This window comes from Bufo gargarizans, chromosome 7, assembly GCF_014858855.1.
Source record: "Bufo gargarizans isolate SCDJY-AF-19 chromosome 7, ASM1485885v1, whole genome shotgun sequence".
NCBI classification, from domain to species: domain Eukaryota; kingdom Metazoa; phylum Chordata; class Amphibia; order Anura; family Bufonidae; genus Bufo; species Bufo gargarizans.
This window is the reverse complement of record NC_058086.1, coordinates 49,535,090-49,556,327: the sequence shown is the minus strand read 5'-3', so window position 1 is coordinate 49,556,327 and position 21,238 is coordinate 49,535,090. Positions and strand designations below refer to the sequence as shown.

General features: G+C 47.6%; 1 protein-coding gene across 4 annotated transcripts in view; it reads right to left on the bottom strand.

The window, feature by feature from the left end:
- Nucleotides 1-8,589: 8,589 nt before the first annotated feature.
- USP24 (ubiquitin specific peptidase 24) overlaps nucleotides 8,590-21,238 on the bottom strand; it is a 78,541-nt gene continuing 65,892 nt past the window's right edge. For 3 of the 4 annotated variants that reach the window (XM_044302242.1, XM_044302239.1, XM_044302240.1), the window contains exons 52-67: nucleotides 15,163-15,258; nucleotides 14,959-15,062; nucleotides 14,762-14,875; nucleotides 14,337-14,433; nucleotides 14,140-14,256; nucleotides 13,190-13,282; nucleotides 12,949-13,051; nucleotides 12,320-12,435; nucleotides 12,127-12,240; nucleotides 11,842-11,907; nucleotides 11,689-11,752; nucleotides 11,281-11,359; nucleotides 10,517-10,592; nucleotides 9,756-9,842; nucleotides 9,551-9,661; nucleotides 8,590-9,184 (exon numbers count right to left, since the gene is read on the bottom strand). In XM_044302242.1, the coding sequence (XP_044158177.1) occupies nucleotides 9,122-9,184; nucleotides 9,551-9,661; nucleotides 9,756-9,842; nucleotides 10,517-10,592; nucleotides 11,281-11,359; nucleotides 11,689-11,752; nucleotides 11,842-11,907; nucleotides 12,127-12,240; nucleotides 12,320-12,435; nucleotides 12,949-13,051; nucleotides 13,190-13,282; nucleotides 14,140-14,256; nucleotides 14,337-14,433; nucleotides 14,762-14,875; nucleotides 14,959-15,062; nucleotides 15,163-15,258 (1,500 nt within the window). In that variant the 3' untranslated portion in view covers nucleotides 8,590-9,121. The other variant, XM_044302243.1, reaches the window with a different exon arrangement.

Genomic DNA, 21,238 nt, shown 5'->3' with positions numbered 1-21,238 from the left:
GCACGGCCAGGCGGACACCAACGACTTTTTTTTCATGTCCGTGGATCCTCCAAAAATCAAGGAAGACCCACTGGACGAAAAAACGGTCACGGATCACGGACCCCGTTTTTGCGGACCGTGAAAAAAAACTGTCGTGTGCATGAGGCCTTAAAGTGTAACTACTGGGCTATTTGTGTAATGTGTAGGGGCAGCGATACTGACTATTTTTGTAATAGACTTTTAATTATTGAAATCATACATTTCTATTGGACAAATAGCTCTAAAGTGACCCATTCTGAGCTTCAGCAGCGCTCCTCCGTCCACATAACAGTGGAGACTGACTGCGTTATGAACGGAGGACGGAGGAGCGCTGCTGAAGCTCAGAATGGGTCACTTTAGAGCTATTTGTCCAATAGAAATGTATGATTTCAATAATTAAAAGTCTATTACAAAAATGGTCAGTATCGCTGCCCCTACACATTACACAAATAAAAATAGAATGGCAGTTGCCCTTTAAAGGGCATCTGTCAGCAGTTTTGTACCTATGACACTAGTTGACCTGTTACATGTGCACTTGGCAGCTGAAGACATCTGTGTTGGTCCCATGTTCATATGTGGCCGCATTTTCATATAATACTTTGCTGGCTTGATCGAACACTAGACAATGAACCAACAGGGGGATGCGAGCCAACTGGAAACCAGTAAAATTGTGACTGGAGTATAATACACTAACTAAAGACCGGCACAATATCTACAATCATAGTATAATGATGTAACGGTGTCCTCGCCCTACACCCAGCAGATGGAGGCAGGAGGATGCTCTCTGCCCAGGAGTGGACTGGGAACTTAAAGTGGCCCCATTTAGTAGGAAAGTCCAAATTATCAGAAGGCGGGGTCAACAATACCGCCGTGTAAAATACCATCCCAGCAGAACCCAATAAGAGTAGCACAATATATGCTGTCCCTCAACGCCTGCCATCTTCTGTCCTTCTCCCCCCGTTGTCTAATGAGCAGGGAGCTTAGGAGGTGAGGGCCACAGCAGTTGACTTCAGGAGGGCGTGTGCGGCGGTCACTGGCCGGGTGCACGATATCCAAAGTCTCTCTCACTGTGAGCTCGTTATGTACCCGGTCAGTGGCAGCGAGGAGGGTTTGGGTGGCCCACCAGGAAGTTTCCCTGTAGGGTCTATGGCCCATCCACCCCTGTCTGTGCCTAGTTATTCTGGGTCATTTTCTATAGGTGGAGGATTCCTTTCAATTTTCATGATGGAAACGTTCCTTACACTTTTTTTTCCAAGTCCTAAAGTATCAGCTGCCCCCCGAGCAGAAGCGGCTGATTTGCTGCAGCTATTCTATACATCGGAATGGTGTTTGCAGAAACAACCTCATCCAGATGAACAGAAGTCAGTTTCTCACCCATATTCATTGGGGGACACAGACCGTGGGTATAGTGATGTCCTCTAGGAGGCGCTGACACTAGATAACGCTGTTAGCGCCTCCCCTGGCAGCTGTACACCCTCCAGCCTGGTGAGAGCTTCTGTGTTTTTTTTTTTTTTTTGTGTGTCAATAGGAGGCAAGACCTCCTGAAGATTTTATTTTTTTTGTAATTTTTCTTCTTTCAGGTGGGAAACAGCGGTCGCCTCACCTCCCTATTTTCCCAGGGGAGCACGCCAGCGTTGGCCCGCCACGCTGCCTCCTCCCCCACAAGAAGACAAGGTGGACCAGGGCAGCCGTGCTCCCCTGCATCCCGCCATCAGAAGGGTCACCTAGATCTGCCAAAGAAAGACCCTCCTGCCATACCAGACTCCTGCCACTCCGGTGCCAGCTGCTGAGGAGGTGACCTTGCGGGTCCACTTATGGAGGATGAAGATGAGTGCACGGGACTGGGTAAGTATGAAGCCCTCTTCACCACCACACCACCAATGATACACTGACTCCCCCTCTCTTATATTTTGATATAGATATATTAACCTGCTGAATACATGAATAAGTATACCACTAAAGGACAAAACCAATAAGTATCAGGTAAATAAACCAAACAAAAATCCTGACGCAGCGTTTCCCCAGTCAAAGATATCAAGACTGGTTCGTCAGGGGATCATATATACTTAGCTTAAGTCTCACGATAGAGACCTCTGACATCCGAAAAGCCTGCATCCTGGCTCGTCTCCCAGAGGGTCCTGATTAAGGGGCACCAAGTGAGAGTCTTTATCGTGAGATTTAAGCTAAGCATATGTGATCCCCTGACGAACCGGTCTGGATATCTTTGACTGGGGAAACGTTGCGTCAGGATTTTTGTTTGGTTTATTTACCGGATACTTATTGGTTTTGTCCTTTAGTGGTATAGTTATTCATGTATTCAGCAGGTTAATATAGCCATATATCCCCTTTTAATTACAATAGGGCTTAACAGGGAACACCTACCATTAGGGGGTGTCCCTAGGCTGAGGTCTAGGGAGGGACGCCTAGGGAACAATAGCTGTTTGTTTCCTTGGAATATTCATTGATGGATATCCTCACCACCTCCTGAATGGCTATATCTACAAAACCTTGAGTAACCTCAGAATAATTCAAATGCTATTTTTCTTTGTTCTGAGACAATAAGTATCCATCTCTATCTATGTTTTCTTGACCCATGGCGTCTGAGCTCGATTAGAGCTTATGTTTTTAAGATACCTTTTTATAAGTTTTGTATTTTATATAAATTGGAAGGTGTTTAAAGTTTGAATATAATTTATACTCCCTCCTATGTCTATACACGGCCGAGGCGGTCTGGTTTTGATGAATTTGCGGTATGGGGCTAGCAATACAGTGAGACTCCTCTTTCCTGGCTTTCTCCTCAGGTGGAGTTTTTTTGTGCAGCCACTTAATCCTTGGCTACTTCTCTATAGCACCGGTCTCAGATGGGGAATGGGCTTCAGTCCTAGCCTAATCCCCTCCGGCTCACGGTTCATAACCACCCCACAAGGCTTGGTAGCACCTATGTTACTACCTTTCTCACATCTGCTTTTGCAGAGTATTTGTTTTGTGGCACACCACATTCCCCCCCCAATCTACACGACAGATTCCCACCTTTCTTCCCTGAGCAAGAGATCCAGAAGCATGCGGCGTGGACGCCCCAATGTCTCCTTGACAGTTCTTCCCTCCTTATGCGTTTCCCTTTCCCCCTCCTACAGAAGATCAGGATGGAGGGCATTCCGACAATCCTATTAGATCTGGATTGGCCCCGTCGTGCATGGTACGCTGACCTAGTTCTCCTTCTAGGAGACGTCACTGCCACTCAGAGACAACCTTCTTTCTCAGGGATCGGTCTTCCATCAGCATTTAAGGTCTCTTCGTTTGAGGGCATGGCCATTGAAACTGCCATCCTAACGCGCAGAGGGTTTTCGGTGAATGTCATCCTCACTATGATTCAGGCCAGGAAGCCTGTGTCATCCAGGATCTATTACAGGACCTGGAGGTCCTTCCTGGGTTCTGTAAAATCTGAAATATTCCACTACTTTTCTCTCCCCACAGCCCTGTCCTTTTTAATCAGGGTTGGACCTTGGTCTGGCCCTTAGTTCTTTGAAGGGTCAGGTGTTGGCGCTTCTATTCTTCTCTAGCTCCCTTGGGGCCTGTAAGGACTTTATTTTTTTTCCAGGGAGTGGCACATATGGTTCCTCTGTACTGTCCTCCTTTACCGCATTGGGATCTGAATTTAGTCCTCTGTGCTCCAGGCTCCCTCTCCTTTCGGAGATGCATTCATATCTGTTCTTGCGGAACCCTCTATTAAAAATGTTATGCCCAGCCCATTTTATTTTTTCTATGTAATTACTGTATATGCCAAATGGAACAATGGATCTGTAAAAAACTGACGCAAAACACTGAAATAGCCATACGGTAGTGTGAAAGAGGCCTAAGGAAAAGGAGTTACACCATTTAGACGTCAGAGTGCTGAAGATCTATTTAGCAGCCTCCGGTCCCTTCCACCATACGGATCCCCTTTTTGTCATTCCAGAGGGTGGCAGTCGCACGCTAAATTCGGTCTACAATTGCTGAAGCATACCGCGCGGCATGTCACGGCTCACACCACCTGAGTGGTGGGCGCATTTTGGGCTCGGAGGAATCACGCTTTGGCTGCACAGTTGTGCAAGGCAGCTACTTGGCCTCCTTGCACACACTCACAAAATTTTACCAGGTGCATACTTTGCATCGGTGGATGCTGCCTTAGGCCACATGATCCTGCAGGCAGCAATTTCTTGATGCCTGCAGGGACGCTTGCTTCCATGGGTCTGTGGTTTTTCTCTCCCTGTGGACTGCTTTTGGACGTCTCACAGTTCCTGTGTCCCCCAATGAATATAAGCAAGAAAAGGAAATTTTTATTTTTTTTTTGTATAACTTATCAGTAAAATCTTTTTCTCGCTCTTCATTGGGGGACACAGCACCCACCCAGTATTGTTGTTTGACCACAGTTGTGGCAATTGCTGGGTCCTTGGCATGGTTGGTTCTCTGTGTTTTTTTCTTTGGTTGGCTCGCTTCTCCACAAATGGAAGCTCTCTCTCCAGGTTGGAGGGGGTATAGCTGCCAGGGGAGTAGCTAACCGCTTTATCTAGTGTTAAAGCTTCCTAGAGGACATGGCTATACCCACTGTTCCTGTGTCCCCCAATGAAGAGCGAGAAAAAGATTTTACTGGTAAGTTCTACAAAAATCTTTTCTGCATGTGAACTGACCCTAAGTTGTCACTGCAGGAGATGTGCCTTGAACTTCTTTCATGGTCATGACTGCTGCAGGTGATGCTGTACCATTGTCTTCTGCAGCCTACATGATATACAAAGGTTAGGGCAGAAGAGGCATGCAATGTCTGGCCCGTTAAGGACCAGGATGGAAAAATGAGGTTGATGGTTGCAATGGGGGCAACTGATTCATACTTGGTGCTCTCTTAAAGGCCCAGATCAGTCTAGACCATGCAATCAGGGACTTGGACGAACTGAATAAAGCAGACCACACCTAGGCGAGGACGGGAGCATTGTAGAATATGGTGCATTTATTGGGAAAAGATCTTAAAATTAAAATATCAGTGCAACAAATCAAAAAATAAAATATACAACACAATTAATAAAAATCAATTGGCACAAAACATAAACACGCCTGTCCGGCCCCCGTTCACATCAGACACCCCTGAACCTGGAGTTCCCTTTGCACAAGGATACTGCCAGGGGTCTGACAATTTCCAGTTATGTCCAAGCAATAATCTAAAAGCTGAAATATGGATAGCGTTCTATGAAGTCCCACAAATCTGGAAACATATAGTATAAAAAAGGTACAGATGTCAATGCAGCAACTTAAAGTAGCCGTTCCATGTCTTGTAGTTGCTTAAATAAGTTACACAATCAGGTAATTCTAAGTTGCAGGAACCTTTTAGGAAATTGCTCAAGTGACAATTCCCCCCCCATGGCAGCCCATTACTTACCCTTACACCCCCACAGGTGCTGTATGAGAGCATACCGGCACTGAATTAAAGGATGCACTCAAGAAGGCAGTCACATGGGTAAATCATGTGACCGCTGCCATCTTGGGCACAGCAGTCTGCTTGCAGGGGGCTTCGATGGCCATGCTGGAGTAAGATATGCGCCGTATAAGCATTTCACACGCCTTCTCACTTCAGTATATGGCATTTCAGAATGTAATCAGAAAACTGACATCCCCTTAAATATCATGGAATATATTATATTAATAGTACATTATGGAATGACTACTTGAGTCATTCCCTGATTTATGCTTTAAAAGGGATTATGATATGAGGCAAATTTTTTTTTTTTTTTATAGAAACACCGCCACTCCTGGCCAGAAGCGGTGCCTGGTATCGCAACTCCACCTCCTTCAAGTAATTACCAGTCACAGCCCATGGACAGGAGTATACGCGCCACCTTCTCTGATCGTACTCTAAGGCTACCTGCACACAGGCCCGGGCTGTCTTGCAGTCTGTGCGTTACGTGCAGATTTAATGCGCTTTTATCCCAGATGTCACCCTTTCATTGAAATGGGTGAAATCCACACCAAAACTCACCATGTGCAGAAAAAAATGCAAGTACTCTATAACAAGTGCAGTCGGCCTAAGCCTAAATTTCAGACTAGCGTGTTCACTACGTGAAACACACTCCATGTGGAAGCGTGAACGCTGCTCCTGTGACAGGACTGCACGGCCTTATGATTTATAATTAGGGATGAGCGAATAGACTTCGGATGAAACAGCCAAAGTCGATTTGAAAAAAAACTTTGTTCCAATACTGTATGGAGCAGAAGCTCTGTACAGTATTAGAATGTATTGGCTCCAATGAGCCAAAGTTATTGCTTTGCAAAGTCTCGCGAGACTTCGTGTAATAACTTCATAAATTAATTTTGTGTTAAAAAAATAAAATAAAAAATTCCCGGATTCGGTACCAAGTGGTACCTTGGAACTGAATCTGAGTTCGGGAAATGTTTATTTTTACAGTACAAATTAATTTAAGAATTTATAACCTGAAGTCTCACGAGACTTCGAAGCAATAACTTCAGCTCATTGGAGCCAATACATTCTAATACTGTACAGAGCGCTCGCTCCGTACAGTATTGGAACAAAGTTTTATGCGAATCGACTTTGGCTGTTTCATCCAAAGTCTATTCGCTTATCCCTATTTTTAATGCTGCGTGTCTCTGCTGTAATGATTTGTACAGACACCATTCTACATATACAAATCATTACAATGGCGGTTGGTCAGGGGGACACAGCATTATAAGGCCGTGCGGTTCTGTCACAGAAGTGTCCAGTCTGGGAAATCACGCTGCCACATGCAGTGCGTTTTCCCGCAGTTGGCACAGTAGTCTCAAACGGCCCATTGAAAAAGTTGCAACAACGTTACTGTCCACTACAACTTTGTTGCAATCAGTAGCTGTTGTCCCAATATTGCCGTTCTTTAGGTGTAACACTTACCTATGTCTATGTGCAGAGGAGTCTGGTTTGCGGTTAGCTTTGCCTTCTCAAAGGCGCACAGGTGACAACCTTTACCGCATAACCAGCGCCAATGAGACATACATGCAGGGATGACAGGTGGGGCCTAGATGGCGACCGTTCCTTGTCCTGTGGCTGACAATAATGAAGTTGCTGCATTGACTTTGTTATAATTAATATCCTCTGTAGAAACAAAAAAAGCATTAGATGCTTGGACCGTGCGCTATACTTAGATAACAGGGCGAATGGAGAACAGAATGTAAAGTGTGGATCTGTTCTGTGGTGGTGAAGGGGACAGAATTTCGAAACATTTTGATGCAAATTCTTCATTTTTTTTGCAAATTCTTTATTTTCAGGAAAAAATAAAAAGGAAAGCACTTTTTAAAAAACGGGCACCTGTGGCAATATAACACAAGGTCACAAACTGCTGTGTCCAAGGGACCTGGAGTAAGACTACCAGCGTTCTCTGCCCCCTGCAGAATAAAGCCCTTGTAGCAGTCAGCTGGTGACACAGGTGGATAATATACAAAGCACACTGCCCACAAGGTTTCCATGATTGAGGCAAAACTCATAAAAAAATGTACAAAGAAAAAAACTGAAAAATTAAAATATCTGGTGATCTATACAATGAGCATGTGAAACGTACAGAAATTCACGTCTCTTACAGGATGCATTTTAACCAAACTCCAGGACTTTTAGAATTTCCCCCCCCGTGTTTCTGGTGCTATACTCAATGGAGGTATTTGTATGCAGCAATCTGGGATGATTTAGATGAGGCATAAGGCACAGTACACCTTATACCTCAAGAACTGGCTTGGGCTACAGAATTACACTAGTCACACCCAAGTGTCAGCAGGTGATGGTGCCGTATAGCGGCCCAGTCCATCTCCTAAAGGGGAAATTATCAGTCCACGAGTCTGAACCACGACTGATTTTCAAAACGATTATTAAATTCAGAGATTTCTAGTAAAACTGAATGATGCAGATTGGAAACTCTACAGAGTGCCTCTCAGTGGTGATCCAAACTGTTGACTATCAATCAGATCCTCTTCATCTACAACACATCACAAGATGACGTTTGTCTGAGCTGGCCCTTTAAAGGGAACCTGTCACATTGAATACTGTTATAGAGCAGGAGGAGCTGAACAGACTGATGTATAGTTTTATGGGAAAAAAATGTAGTAAAACTTTTCATTTATTCATTTAAATTCCTGCTCTTTTTGGGCTTTGAAGTACAGGAGGCGGTCCTATGGGTGATTGACAGCTCTCTCTGCATACACAGTCATAGAGGAAAGGCTGTCAATCACTGACAGGACCGCCTCCTGGACTTCAAAGCCCAGAATGAGCAAGAAAAGAAATTACAAGTTTTACTGAATATTTTCCCATAAAACTATACATCAGCCTTCTCAGCTCCTCCTGCAGCTCAAACATCATGTTTAACGTCACGGGTTCCCTTTAAATCCATAAATTTTTTGTTACACTGCAAGATTTCATGACCCCTCCCACAAGTGCATCTCCGGCTTTTGATTGGTGACCTCCACTGTGAATAAAGCGCCAGTTCCACTTTAAATGACACGAGACAATCGCCCACACGTCTCTTCCTATGGCACTATATAAATTATAGGAGACATTAAATACAAAGTTTCGATTTCATTTTGTTTCTTTAAAAGATTGATTCCAAACTAAATTTGTACAAGTTTTAGTCTCTTCCACGTATTTATACATCATTTTCATATTCCTAATATTGAAAGGTTAAAAAGTCGCCGGACGCATCTGGAAGGTTTTTCTTACACTTTGTATAAAACCCAAAAAAAAAGAAAAAAGGAATTCTCCGCAGCATTACAGAAAAAGCAACAATTCTACATTCACTCCTTTAATGCTCACGAAAAAAATGAAAAAAAAAAAGTTCAGCCGGGTTTTCACTTTCTCTTTTTTTTTACAATAAAATTCTGAGAAAAATATTTTGTATCCGTTGTTTTTGCAGCAATACAATTAAAGTTCTCCTTGTTGCGACAGTTCCAGAAATGACCTTGGCGGTGTGTTTGCTGTGGTTGGAGTCCAGCCGCTCAGTGACCCGCCAGCTCCAGGAGGAAAATGTCAAGATGAGCCCCTTGTGGTCTTCAAAGTGCATCGGTTTTCACAGCGTGGCGAGAATCTCCTCATCGATTGTACCTGGATTCAAGGATCGACGTCCTCAAGGTCACTTTTTGGGTCTCCAAGGATCATTGGAGAGTCGGGGCCCTTAAAAAAAATAGAAATAAATCAGAAAACTATTTTGTCCTTCTCTAGTTGCCCCTATGAGGAGACATTAACTGGGGCACTTGTTAACCCTGCGCCTGGACTGTCAGGGCACATGACCAATACCTGGTAATTGTGCAACCTTCATTAATATGACGCCATACTTTTTTAATGCAATGACGTTATTAACCTCTTAAGAACCATCAGAATGGAAACATTTTTGGATTTTTCATCTCTCTATTTGGAAACTGTTAATCTTATTTCTGCATCAAAGATGCAGTAAGGGGTTAAACTAGAGTCGATTGCACTGACAAATCTCCCGTTATCCATGCATTCGAACAATCACAGAGCGAGACATGAGCTGCGCACCTGCTGCATACTCCTGTCTCCATTCTCATTGGCTGGACTGCTCTCCGAGCCATTGCTGCTTCCAGACTGGTCCTTCTCGTTCAGCAGGGCAGTGGCATAGGCCAAGGTGTCCTGGGGGAAAACAGCCGTTAGTGGTGATATTGTACACAGACAACGTGACCCAATCCATCCCCCCCCCCCCTTCCATCTGATCCCCGCCCGCTACCTGTGCAGAGATCGTCCGCTGGAAGGTTTTGGCGGTTGACGTCTCGTTGGACACGTTGCTCTGTGGAGCCCAGCAGTGCTCAGACATCTGACCAGAGAAAACACAGCAAATTTTTCATAGACTAAGTATTTTTTTATAAATTTTAAGATATCTGCATGCGGTCAGTGAAAGGAGGCAGTCCACAACTGTCCTGCTCACGCAGCTGGGGGGTTGATACTATTGTATCCAGTCTAGACAATCCTCTGAGCTAAACACAGCACTGTCCTGATCGCTTGTTACAATGTCTCCACACCATTAAAATGTCTAGACTACAAATATTTGGTGTCTAAGGATGAGCAGATTTTTTTATTTTGAAATTCGTTTTCGGTTCGGGTTGTTGTATAATGTGAATTGCGTTCTGGATTCTGTTACCACGGACCATAACGCAATTCCTTTAGAGGTATTCCGTTATTCATTCCTTCATAATAGAAGTTTATGGCCTGCATAACAGATCCTCTGGTTTCCATTATGCAGGAAAGGACTCCAGCATAACTGAAACTGGACGGATCCGTTATGTAGGCCATAGACTTCTATTATGACGGAATGCCTCTAAAGGAATTGCGTTATGGTCTGTGGTAACAGAATCCATAACGCAATTCACATTATACAACAACCCGAAGCGAAAACTAATTTCAAAATCTGAAATTCACTCATCCCTACTGGTCTCTCATCTTTTCAGCAAGGGGCTCATTTACAGACAAGGGGGGGGGATAGCTACTCACCTTCTTCTGTAACCACTGCACGGCCCAGCTCCAGTGCTGAGAGTTTTCTTTGAAATATTCCTTAGCAGCGGCGCACCTGTCACCAAAAACAGGTAAGTACTAATGGATGGGCTTCGCCTTTATAGTGCACATCTTTCTGTGCTACATTAGGGCTTATAGAATAACAGATTGAAAGGGGGGCACTGTGAGACTTGCAGAGATGGACCCCTGCTCTGAAGGACCCAGCAAACCTTTTGCCTTACACATTTCCCCTGCAGGAGATCCCCTTGATCATATAAAACCTGATCACCTAAAACTGGTGGAAGAAAAGCAATCCAGTATTAAGACTGAAAACTCTATTCCTAGTACTTGTTGTCAATGGTCAGAATGGAGAAGGCACCTCAGTAATCTCATGGATGGGGCTGTTTCGGTTTGGGGTGCATGTCTCCTTTAAGGGAACATTATTGCCTCTGTATTACAGATGTCTACAGCTGGAGTGGGGTATTTTCTCTCTGGCAGTCTCATAGAGCAGCAGTGGACATGTGCAATCACTGCTGCATTCAAACAGGGAAACACGGGGCTCCGTTCTCATGCCCCAGTGGTTAGACCCCGCAGATCACACACTAATCCCCATATTTTGTAGGTAGGAGATATGTCCTTTTTAAGGGAAAACCCCTTTAAGCCTGATTTCTCCCACAATTCGTGCAATGCACACCTAAACACGACTTGAGGAAGGGATGTCTGACTCAAAGAGCTTACAATCCATACAAAGTATCCAGACTTACTTCTGGGCCAGTGTGACGAGGAACTTCACGCACTGGTAGCAGCGGCTGCTGTCTATGTGATTGCTGTGATGCATTAATGCTGAGGAAAGGGAAGTAACAGAGGAGTAAATACAAACCTGAAGGGAACCATAGAAGTCCTTTACACCCAACATTTTATGGCTTGAAAAAGCCAAGAGTCCAGATGCCTAATGGCCCCTGCTTAAAAGCATCACCCCTAGCATCCCCAAGTCCAGCCCACAAAATGACACTGATGCTCAATCAGGGGTCGCTGACCTCCAGATGTTGTTAAACTACAACTACACGATCCACTAAGGGAGTTCCAAGAACACACTAGGAGTTGTAGTTTCTCAACAGCTGTAATGTTGCTGAACGCTGGTCTAGATGTTACTAAGGGATAGGGAGACTCACCCAGCAAGCCATCAGACTCAAAGGCAAACTTCAGCCTCTGCAGCTGGATGGAATCTTCAATCACCTTAAGGGGAGAAACCAGGAAAATGTCAGGGAGTCTCATGATAATCTACAAAGGTTTGGGAGGTCATACTTCCCACAGCAGATACGTACCAGGATCTCATGCAGGAGGGTGAACATGTTCTTCAGCTCATGAGGGGGGGCTGATTCCAGCTGGTTCTGGAGGAAAGGAGTGACAAAATCGTATTATTAGATGATGGCAGCACACAGAGTCTCCTAGGTCCATAGTATGGAGCCGCCCAGGACTCTTGTGCTGCTCTGCTGTGAGGTCTTTCATCTCAGAAAGCTCCAGTAACCGGCTGCTGTGCCTCCGGGTTTTCCATGCTCTGAGCTGCAGGACGCGTGCTTAGGCAATGCCACCAGGGCAGCGTCACTTACCTTAATGAAGTTCAGAGCAGTGAGGGAGAACCGCTCGTTGCAAAAGCAGCAATAACCCAGCATCTCAATGAGAACGGAGAGGGACCCGGGCAGCTCCCGCATCGCAAACATCACCTGCAAGAGGATGCTGGGGCTGATGAGTGAACCCCAAAACACACAAACCCCCAACATACATGCACATGCAGCTACCCACCTCCAGCAAGTACTGCTTGCCATCCTGCATGAACATAAGTGTTTCCACCTCTGAATGGAGCGGCAGTAGAGGACCACGTGTACTGGCCAGAGGTTGAGGCTTGGAAGCACTAGGAGCTAAAGCAATCAGAAGGTCACAGTGTGGTTATAGAGAAGTGAGGTTTACTACAGAGTCACAGCCTGTATTATACCTCAGAGCTGCATCTTTATTTCAGCAGACCCCAGAAGTGAAATCTCCCAAGTACTCCCTTCTGTGCTTAATGCTCACACAAAGCTAGCTCTGATGTTCCACACCACTGAATTACAGGAGCTCAGCTGTTAGGGTGGCTGGGCGACTGTTTCCAATAACTGGCAGCATCATTTTGAATAAAGCTCATGTATGTACAAAGTGACTCCACCAGCAGAATAGTGAGTGCAGCTCTGGAGTATAATACAGGATGCAACTCGGGATCAATACAGGATAAGTAATGTAATGTATGTACAAAGTGACTGCACCAGCAGAATAGTGAGTGCAGCTCTGGGGTATAATACAGGATGTAACAGGATCAGTAGAGGATAAGTAATATATCCTTATGTAGATTATATTAAAATATAAACTAAAATTGTGCTAAAAACATGAGCATTTATTACCTACGGTCCGATGGGGGGAAATGTCAGAATATAGGACTAGCAGTGAAATTGTATTGTGCAAGTAGCCAAACTCTCGAGCTTGTGCCGGGCTCCAGCGGCGATTCTGTGAATACACGTTAACAATAATTTGTTCCAGGAGCACAGTGATAGAAAAATAGTTAGTTATATTACTGAGAATACACATGGAGTGAGTGGGACAATGTATAGAGCCTCTGTATGAAGAAATACAACATTTGGTTACCTGGTTGTTCTTCCGATTGGGCCCGAGCAGGAAGCTGATGAAATGTCGCAGAGCTGAGTACTTTAGTAGTAGCTCCACAGCTCGCACTCCCTGCTGTTGGGGGAGAATTACAGATTAGACTATTACTCCTATTACAATGTACAGATTTACAGGGGGTCTCCTGACAGATGATCAATGTCCCACTGATGACTGCTGTTGGCGCCGCTCTCTTCCGAGACTGCAAGGTCATTCATTGACTACAACGGGCACTTCACTTTCCGAGCTCCGGAGCCACCTTATTTAAAGGAAAAGTTAAAACCAGATCTGCTTTTTTTCCTAATCTGTTTTTATTTTCCAATTTTACATTTTGTATTTATTTCCTGAATATAATTATGGGGGCGGCCTTCTTGCCTGTGCTGTTCTTAACAGCATTTAGAAAGCATGGGCCACATGGGCCATAGATCCAATGGTCAGGAGGGGATCTTTTTTACTTCTATAGGAGAGTTTTCTAGGCATGCTGTGTGGAGGTCATTGTACAAGGAAAGAATATGGTAGATAGGATTTCACAATCACCTACTGTGAATGGTGGATCATTACAGGCTGGATTAGAATGAGTTAACTGCAGTAAAGTAATCAGTACAAACCAAGAAGTGGTGGCAATTATTAGACATAGTGGCGGGTGTGAAAACTGCAGGATTTGTGGTTTTAGTTTAAATATAAAAAGTGGAAAAACAAAAATATCAAAAAGTATTTACAAATATATTAAACATAAAAAAGTGATTTAAACAGGTCATTTTCTGATGACACATTCCCTTTAAGCATTCTGGGGATCCCAGCAGTCAAATGACGATCAGACATAGATGGATTTCTAGACACTCCCATAACCGGACATAATCCAAACTGAATACGTAAAAACTGTATATTTTTGCACATCTTGTGGATCTGAGCATGTCATGAAGTTTAAAATTTACCTTTTGTACAAAGTTGTTGAAGAGGAAGAAGTACTGAGCGCAGTTCTTGCAGTTCTCGGGCACATCCTTGTCCAGCAGACTGAGCAGCATCTCTATCAGCAGATGGACTCCATTAACCTGCATCACCAAATGCAGACATGAAATAGGAGTTTAGGGTCTCTAGTACCCTTAGGAGTGCATATTACAACACTCATTACCTTATCTTTGTGAAGTAAAGCGCCATCTAGTGTCTTTTCCAGAATAGTGGCCACAGCGCATCTGACCTCTCGGACACTGCACTCCAGCAGAAATACCCTGTGTGGGATAACGTGGACATCAGGGGTAAATAAAATACTTATTAGACATATACATATATTCATGTGTAATGTGCTGTCTCCCTGTAGCCACCACTAGAAGGAGCTCATAGAATACTGTTAAACTACACATGACTGTGAGCTCCCCTTAATGGTGGCTGCAGGTAGACAGAATTTTAACTTATACCTCTGTCTATGCAGGAGTTTTGGAGCTTTGTGACAAAAGAGCAAAGTTCCAGACACCATAACGATAAATTAAGAATTTAATCAGCACTTTTTACTTAAAAATAATAGGATGACTAAAAGGTGAGGATTAACTTCAGACTTACTTAACGAGTTCCCTGCCTTCTGATCCGACAAAATATTCCACAAGCCACTGGCAGGCTTCACAGCTCTTCGAAACCAAGGCCTCGATGGTTGCAATCCATTCCTCGGTGTCTACCCTGCAACCAAATCACACAGGATACTGCATGATACAAATTGAAAAGTGATTTCATAACATGACAGGGGGAGTCTGGATCCTTACCGGAGTTTCCTTTTTGTCCGCAGATAGGTATGGAAGAGGAATTGGATGGCCAGCTGTGCACTCACTTTAGCCATTGAGGAGTAGTTTGGATGCTTCAACTTTGTCTGTAGGAACAGAGAAGCAATAATGAAGTATGCCACCTGCTGGTGAGTGTGAGTACAAGATTTCATAAGTCCTCGTAAAAACACATCATGAGCTACTTACAGCATTTACAGACGCCAGGGAGAGCACAAAACTGAAATAGTCGCTGTTGTAAATGTCTCGGTTCTTCATAAACTTCAGATTTTCATCTCTTACCATCTGTAAAAGAAACAGAAAAGTTAATTTTAGGCCCCTTTCACACAAGAGATTTTTCCGTGCGGGTGCAATGCGGGACGTGAACGCATAGCACCCGCACTGACTCCAGACCTATTAATTTCAATGGGTCTGTGTACATGAGCGTTTTATTTCACGCATCAGTTCTGTGTTGCGTGAAAAATGCAGCATGTTCTATATTCAGCGTTTTTCACGCAGACCTGGCCCCATAGAAGTGAATAGGGCTTCAATGAAAAATGCATTGCATCCGCAAGCAAGTGCGGATGCGATGCGTTTTTCACTGATGGTTGCTAAGAGATGTTGTTTGGAAACCTTCAGTTTTTTTATCACGTGCGTGAAAAACGCATCAAAACACATTGCACCCGCGCAGAAAAAACGAGATTTTTGTATAACTTACCAGTAAAATCTCTTTCTCGCTCTTTCCTTGGGGGACACAGAAGACCTTTGGTATAGCTCATCTCCCTAGGAGGCGTGACACTAAGTGAAAACTGTTAAGCCCCTCCTCCACAGCTATACCCTCAGCCTGGAGAGAGAGGCTGCCAGTTGCGTGTCCAAGTAGTGAAAAAAGGCAAAGTCCAAAAGTGGAACCAACAAGCCAACTACCCAACGGGTAAAACAACTCGGAAACCGTGTAGAGAAAAACAAAGAATGGGTGGGTGCTGTGTCCCCCAAGGAAAGAGCGAGAAAGAGATTTTACTGGTAAGTTATACAAAAATCTCGTTTTCTCGCCCAGTTTCCTTGGGGGACACAGAAGACCTTGGGACGTTCAAAAGCAGTCCAAAAGGGGGAGGGACCACAGCACCAAGGCGAAGCACCCGAAGGCATCAAGAAACCGCCGCCCGCAGACCAGGCGGCCCAAGGCAGCACCTGCCGAAGCCAGAGTAGGCACCCTGTAGAACGCTGTAAGGCAGACCAGTGACCGCCTCGCACAGACGCATGGCCGAAGCCAAATGCCTCCGGCCCAGGAGGCACCGACAACTCTGGTGAAATGAACGGAGACACCAAAAGCAGAACCCTGCCCTTGGTGCGGTAACCACAGCAATAACCACAGTGAGAAAGCGGAGGAAAGCCACCCCGGAGGCCACCAACCCGTTGCGCGGACCTCCTAGAAAACCAAGTGACCCAACGTCGACAAGAGCCGGAGATCTCCAAGTAAAAACCGCAAGGCCCAAACAACTCCCAAATCTGAAGAAGAGTCCGTTCCCGGGGGTGGAAAGGGGAGGACGAAAGCCTCGTCAAAATGAAAGACAAACACCACCTTCAGAAGGAAGGAAGAGACGGGATGGAGAACAGCCCTGTCCTGAGGAAAGAGAAGGCCCGGAACAAGAAGGGCCGCCACCCAGGCACCCGCCAGAGACACGACGGCTACGGAAACATAACCGTACAGGACAGAAGGAGTAGAGAGAGCTTCTGTAACGGCTCCAAGGGAAAGACTGGAGTGCCAAGAGCCCAGTATGCAATGCCCAGGGCGGTACCCAGGGGCAGTACAAGGGAACCCCAAAGCCGCTCCATGGAAGAGGGTCCTGACAGGCCCAGAGGGCCGGGGAACGCTGAAAGGGGAAGGACAGCGCCGACACTTGACACTTCAAGCAACAGAGTCCCAGTCCCAGATCTAGGTCGGACTGGAGAAAGACAGAACCATTAGGAGCGAACACTAGCGAGCACGCAAGAGTCGCCTGGGCAAGCGGGTGAAAACCCAATGCGAACAGGCGCAGACCCGAAACACGGGCAGTACGGTCGGCAAAAACTGGTCCCGTCGGCCCCCGAGCAACGTTGTCCTGTAACCACCCGGAGTGGGGGAGCAGAAGGACAGACGGAAAGGAACCGAAGGGTCCGCCCAGTAACCGCCAGGACAAGACAGGCTAAAGTCCATGTCGATGTAGCCACCACAGGAAGACGTCCTACAGTCCCGGTGTGGGAGATCTAATGACAATCTCGACCGAATGGGGGTTCCTCCCAAGTTACAGCCAGAGTGAACAAGGGAGACAGTACGAGGCCAAGAGGAACATCAGAACCATCCACATGAACAACCAAGCTCTCCCCAGATGGGAGGGCAGTGAAGGAACCGCCACTGAAGCGCGGCCGGGGCAAAAGCCACACCGGAGGGAGCCGAGCCGAACCGAGCGGGAGCCAAGCAGAGCCGGCGAGAAAAGGCAGTCGAGACAGAGGCCGGCATAACACCCTCCAACCGAAAGGAGGAGTGGGCAACAGGGAAGCCATAGGACAGCTCAAAGGCAGAACCCCGCTCACTGAGACGCCCGGTTCACTGCCACGCAGAAGGCGAGTACCCTGAAGAACCCAAGGTGGAGGTCCTACGGACCTGGGTAAGCGAGCACCCAAGAGAAGCTGGGTGACCATCCCGAGAAAAGCGGCCCGAACCCGGTAGCGGACCAGCCTGAAGCGCGGAGGGGGCGCCAAAAGAAAAGACTCATACTGCACGACACCCGAAGAGGAGGAAACAGTAGCAGGCGAGGGAACAGCAGCCCCGCCAGAGCCAACGCCGAAAACGAGTGGCACTGCAAACGGCACTCTCGACCCAGTGACCACTTGCGCCGGGAAGCGAGTGCACGGGAGAACGAAAGGGCACCTATCAAAGAACCACGAACACTCCCCAGGTGGAAAGGCCAACGGACATGGTGGATGCCGACCAACGGGACCACAATATACAGGCCAAACCAGAGAAACGAGCACCACCCAGCTCGGCGAAGTAGAGAGCAGTAGAGCCCATCTACTATATCTAAGGAATACACCTTTGAATACAATGGCATTCTTTTAATGCTTGTATGACAGCACCCAAGGGTTACACAGGTGGACAGAATGATCTCTTTAGAGAAGAGCGCAAGGCCCGTGACAAGCACCACATCCCAAGAGAAAAAGAGGGAATGTCGCAGGAGGAAGTGAGGCATACGTACGAGCAGCCCCGCAAGCAGTGAGAAGGCCAACCCACCTATGGGAGGAGAAGGCATACACGGCCCAAACAACGGACAGAGTGCACCAGAAATACCGCTCACCGCAAAAAAATAGACACCCAGTGAAGGGGATCAGCCACAGAGTCCAACAGTATCAACGGAAGTGCAAAGTGCAACCTGAAAGGGAGTTATGCACAAGACATCAGTATGGCATGCGATGGAAATGCAGGCAGGCCCCCCAGAAAAGGGGGAAACGTATCTGGCAACACTGCAGCTGGTAAGAATGCAAAGGCCCGTCCCAAAGGGGGGATGCCCAAGGCCAGTAACAACTTCAGAGAAGTAGAACATACCATAGTCTGCCCAGAAGGTGACCAATCACATGGCCGCACAGTACCCAGCGGGAACGCAGGAGGGAGGTCCGCCCAGTGAAAGGGGGACATGCACGGGGTTATCCAACCATTAAGCGAGTGCGCAATAACCCACCTAACACCGAATACTGTGAGAGTGCAACTACTCCACAATGAAGGAGAACATGCAAGAATCCCGCACAGCATATCACGGACAGCCATGGGTCACGTGAGGGTGCAAATTTTTCGCCCATGGATGAGGAGGGCCGTGTATGGCCCGCAACACATCCGGCGAAAGAGCAGTATTCCACCCAGAAAGGGGCGGGGTAATGCACACGGCCGTCACCGCATCCAGCAAAAATGCAAGCACCCCGCCAAGGATGCGGGACATGCACATGGCCAGCAACGCACTGGCGAGAAAACAACCACAGTCAGCGGTGTTGTGCGTATGCCGCCTGAGGAAAGGATACATGCTCATTGCTGGCAGCGATTCCAGTGAGTGCAGCACACCACCCAAGGAAGGGGTCGTGCACATGGCCGGCAGCGAATCCAATGATAGTGCAGCAATCCACCTATGGAAGGAGTTCATGCACATGGCCGGCAGCAAATCCAGAGAGAGTGCAGCATTCCGCCTATGGACGGAGGTCATGCGTATGGCCGGCAACGAATCCGGAAAGTGCAGCATTCCGCCTATGGAAGGAGGTCATGCCCATGGCCGGTTCATGCATATGGCCGGCAGCGAATCCAGCGAGAGTGCAGCGTTCTGCCTATGGACGGAGGTCATGCATATGGCCGGCAGCGAATCCAGAGAGAGAGAGCGCAGCAGTCCTCCTTTGGACGGAGGTCATGCGTATGACCAGCAGCGAAGCCAGAGAGAGTGCAACATTCCACCTATGGAAGGAGGTCATGCATAAGGCCGTAGCGAACCCAGCGAGAGTGCAGCATTCCGCCTATGGAAGGAGGTCATGCATAAGGCCGTAGCGAACCCAGCGAGAGTGCAGCGTTCCGCCTATGGAAGGAGGTCATGCATATGGCCGTAGCGAACCCAGCGAGAGTGCAGCGTTCCGCCTATGGAAGGAGGTCATGCATATGGCCGTAGCGAATCCAGCGAGAGTGCAGCGTTCCGCCTATGGAAGGAGGTCATGCATATGGCCGTAGCGAATCCAGCGAGAGTGCAGCGTTCCGCCTATGGAAGGGGGTCACGCATATGGCCGTAGCAAATCCAGCGAGAGTGCAGCGTTCCGCCTATGGAAGGGGGTCGTGCACATGGTCAGCATCGTATGCGGTAAAAGGGCAGTATTCCACCTACAGAAAGGGGGTCATGCACAAGGCCAGCCCGCAGCCAGAGAGAGTGCAGTATGCCGCCTATAATGGGGGGTCATGCACATGGCCAGCACCGCGACTGGAGAGGGCGACTAATTCTGCCTATAGAAAAAGGCGGCCTGCACCTGGCCAGCGCCGTACCCCAGGAGAGGGCAAGGGTCCGCCTAGAAAGGGAAACATGTATACCTGGCCAGTGCCACGGAGCGCAACATGCCACCTATAGAATAGGGGCAGGCATACGGCCAGCGCTCTAAGGTCAGGCTGCAGTATCCTGCGCAGCCAACATAAAATACAGATATTTCATATATATGATATATATTCACACTTCATTATTAATATTATTATATTTTTTATTTTATTTTAATTTTTTTTTTTTTTTTTTTCTATTTATTATTGTAAAACACAGCCTCTTTTAGGCAGGAAGGGGCCACCATATAAGAGCACAGCCTCACTGAGAGGCTAGCCATCCCAGGGTCTCCTCCAGATGGCAGCCGTCAGCGTCCAAGAGGTTAATACAGATCGGACCTGAGGGCGGTGCAGCTATCCCCTGGGGGCGGGGGGACCTCCGGCGGGAAGAATTCGCGCCTGCGAATGCCCGCCCCCTCCAATCGAGGCCGGAATATTGCGGCCTAGTAGGCCGCGAAGCCGGGGCCTAAAGTTTGCGGTGCCCGGAGGTACCGGCCGGGATCTGGAGGGAGCGAAGCGGCGCATGCACAATACCGGCCGCGGGAGCCCACCCCGCGGGCCGGAGAATCAGGGGGCCCGGAAGAAGGAGCCCGGGATAGAACCTTTCTGCGGCGCCCGACCGACCGGAAGACAGCCTCTCCGAGCACCTGCGGTCGGCCGGGGTCCGCTGAACACCGCAGTCATGCCGGCCGCGGGAGCCCACCCCGCGGACCGGAAACAAGGGCCCTACGCCGCAGCAGTCAGGAGAGGGCCCAGGCCCTGAGCCGTCTCAAGGAGGGATGCCTGCGCACCGGTAAGGCGATAGGGGGGGGATGGGGGACCCTGCAAGGAGAGAGGCAGCTCCCTGGGCGGCATGATAGGGACGCCAGCATAACCCCTCAGTGGATGCACCTATAGTGGAGGGGAGGAGAGGGAACTAATAAAACAAACTAGGGTGGCCAGACCAGTATGGGGGTCAGTCAAGCAGGAGACCGGGGTGGGGGGGAGGGGGTCGTAGGGCTGGAGAAGCCACTCTCTCACCACAGCCGTCTTCACCCTCGGTCCGTTCCAGCAGGGTCGCCCCTTCAGCTACTGGCACCGTAGTGGCAGGACGCTGGAAGAGGGACTTGGCGTGCGGGCGACCCTTACGCTGGCGGGATGCAGGGGAGCTGGGCTGCCCTGGTCCACCTTGCCTTCTGTGGGGGAGGCAGCAGTGCGGAT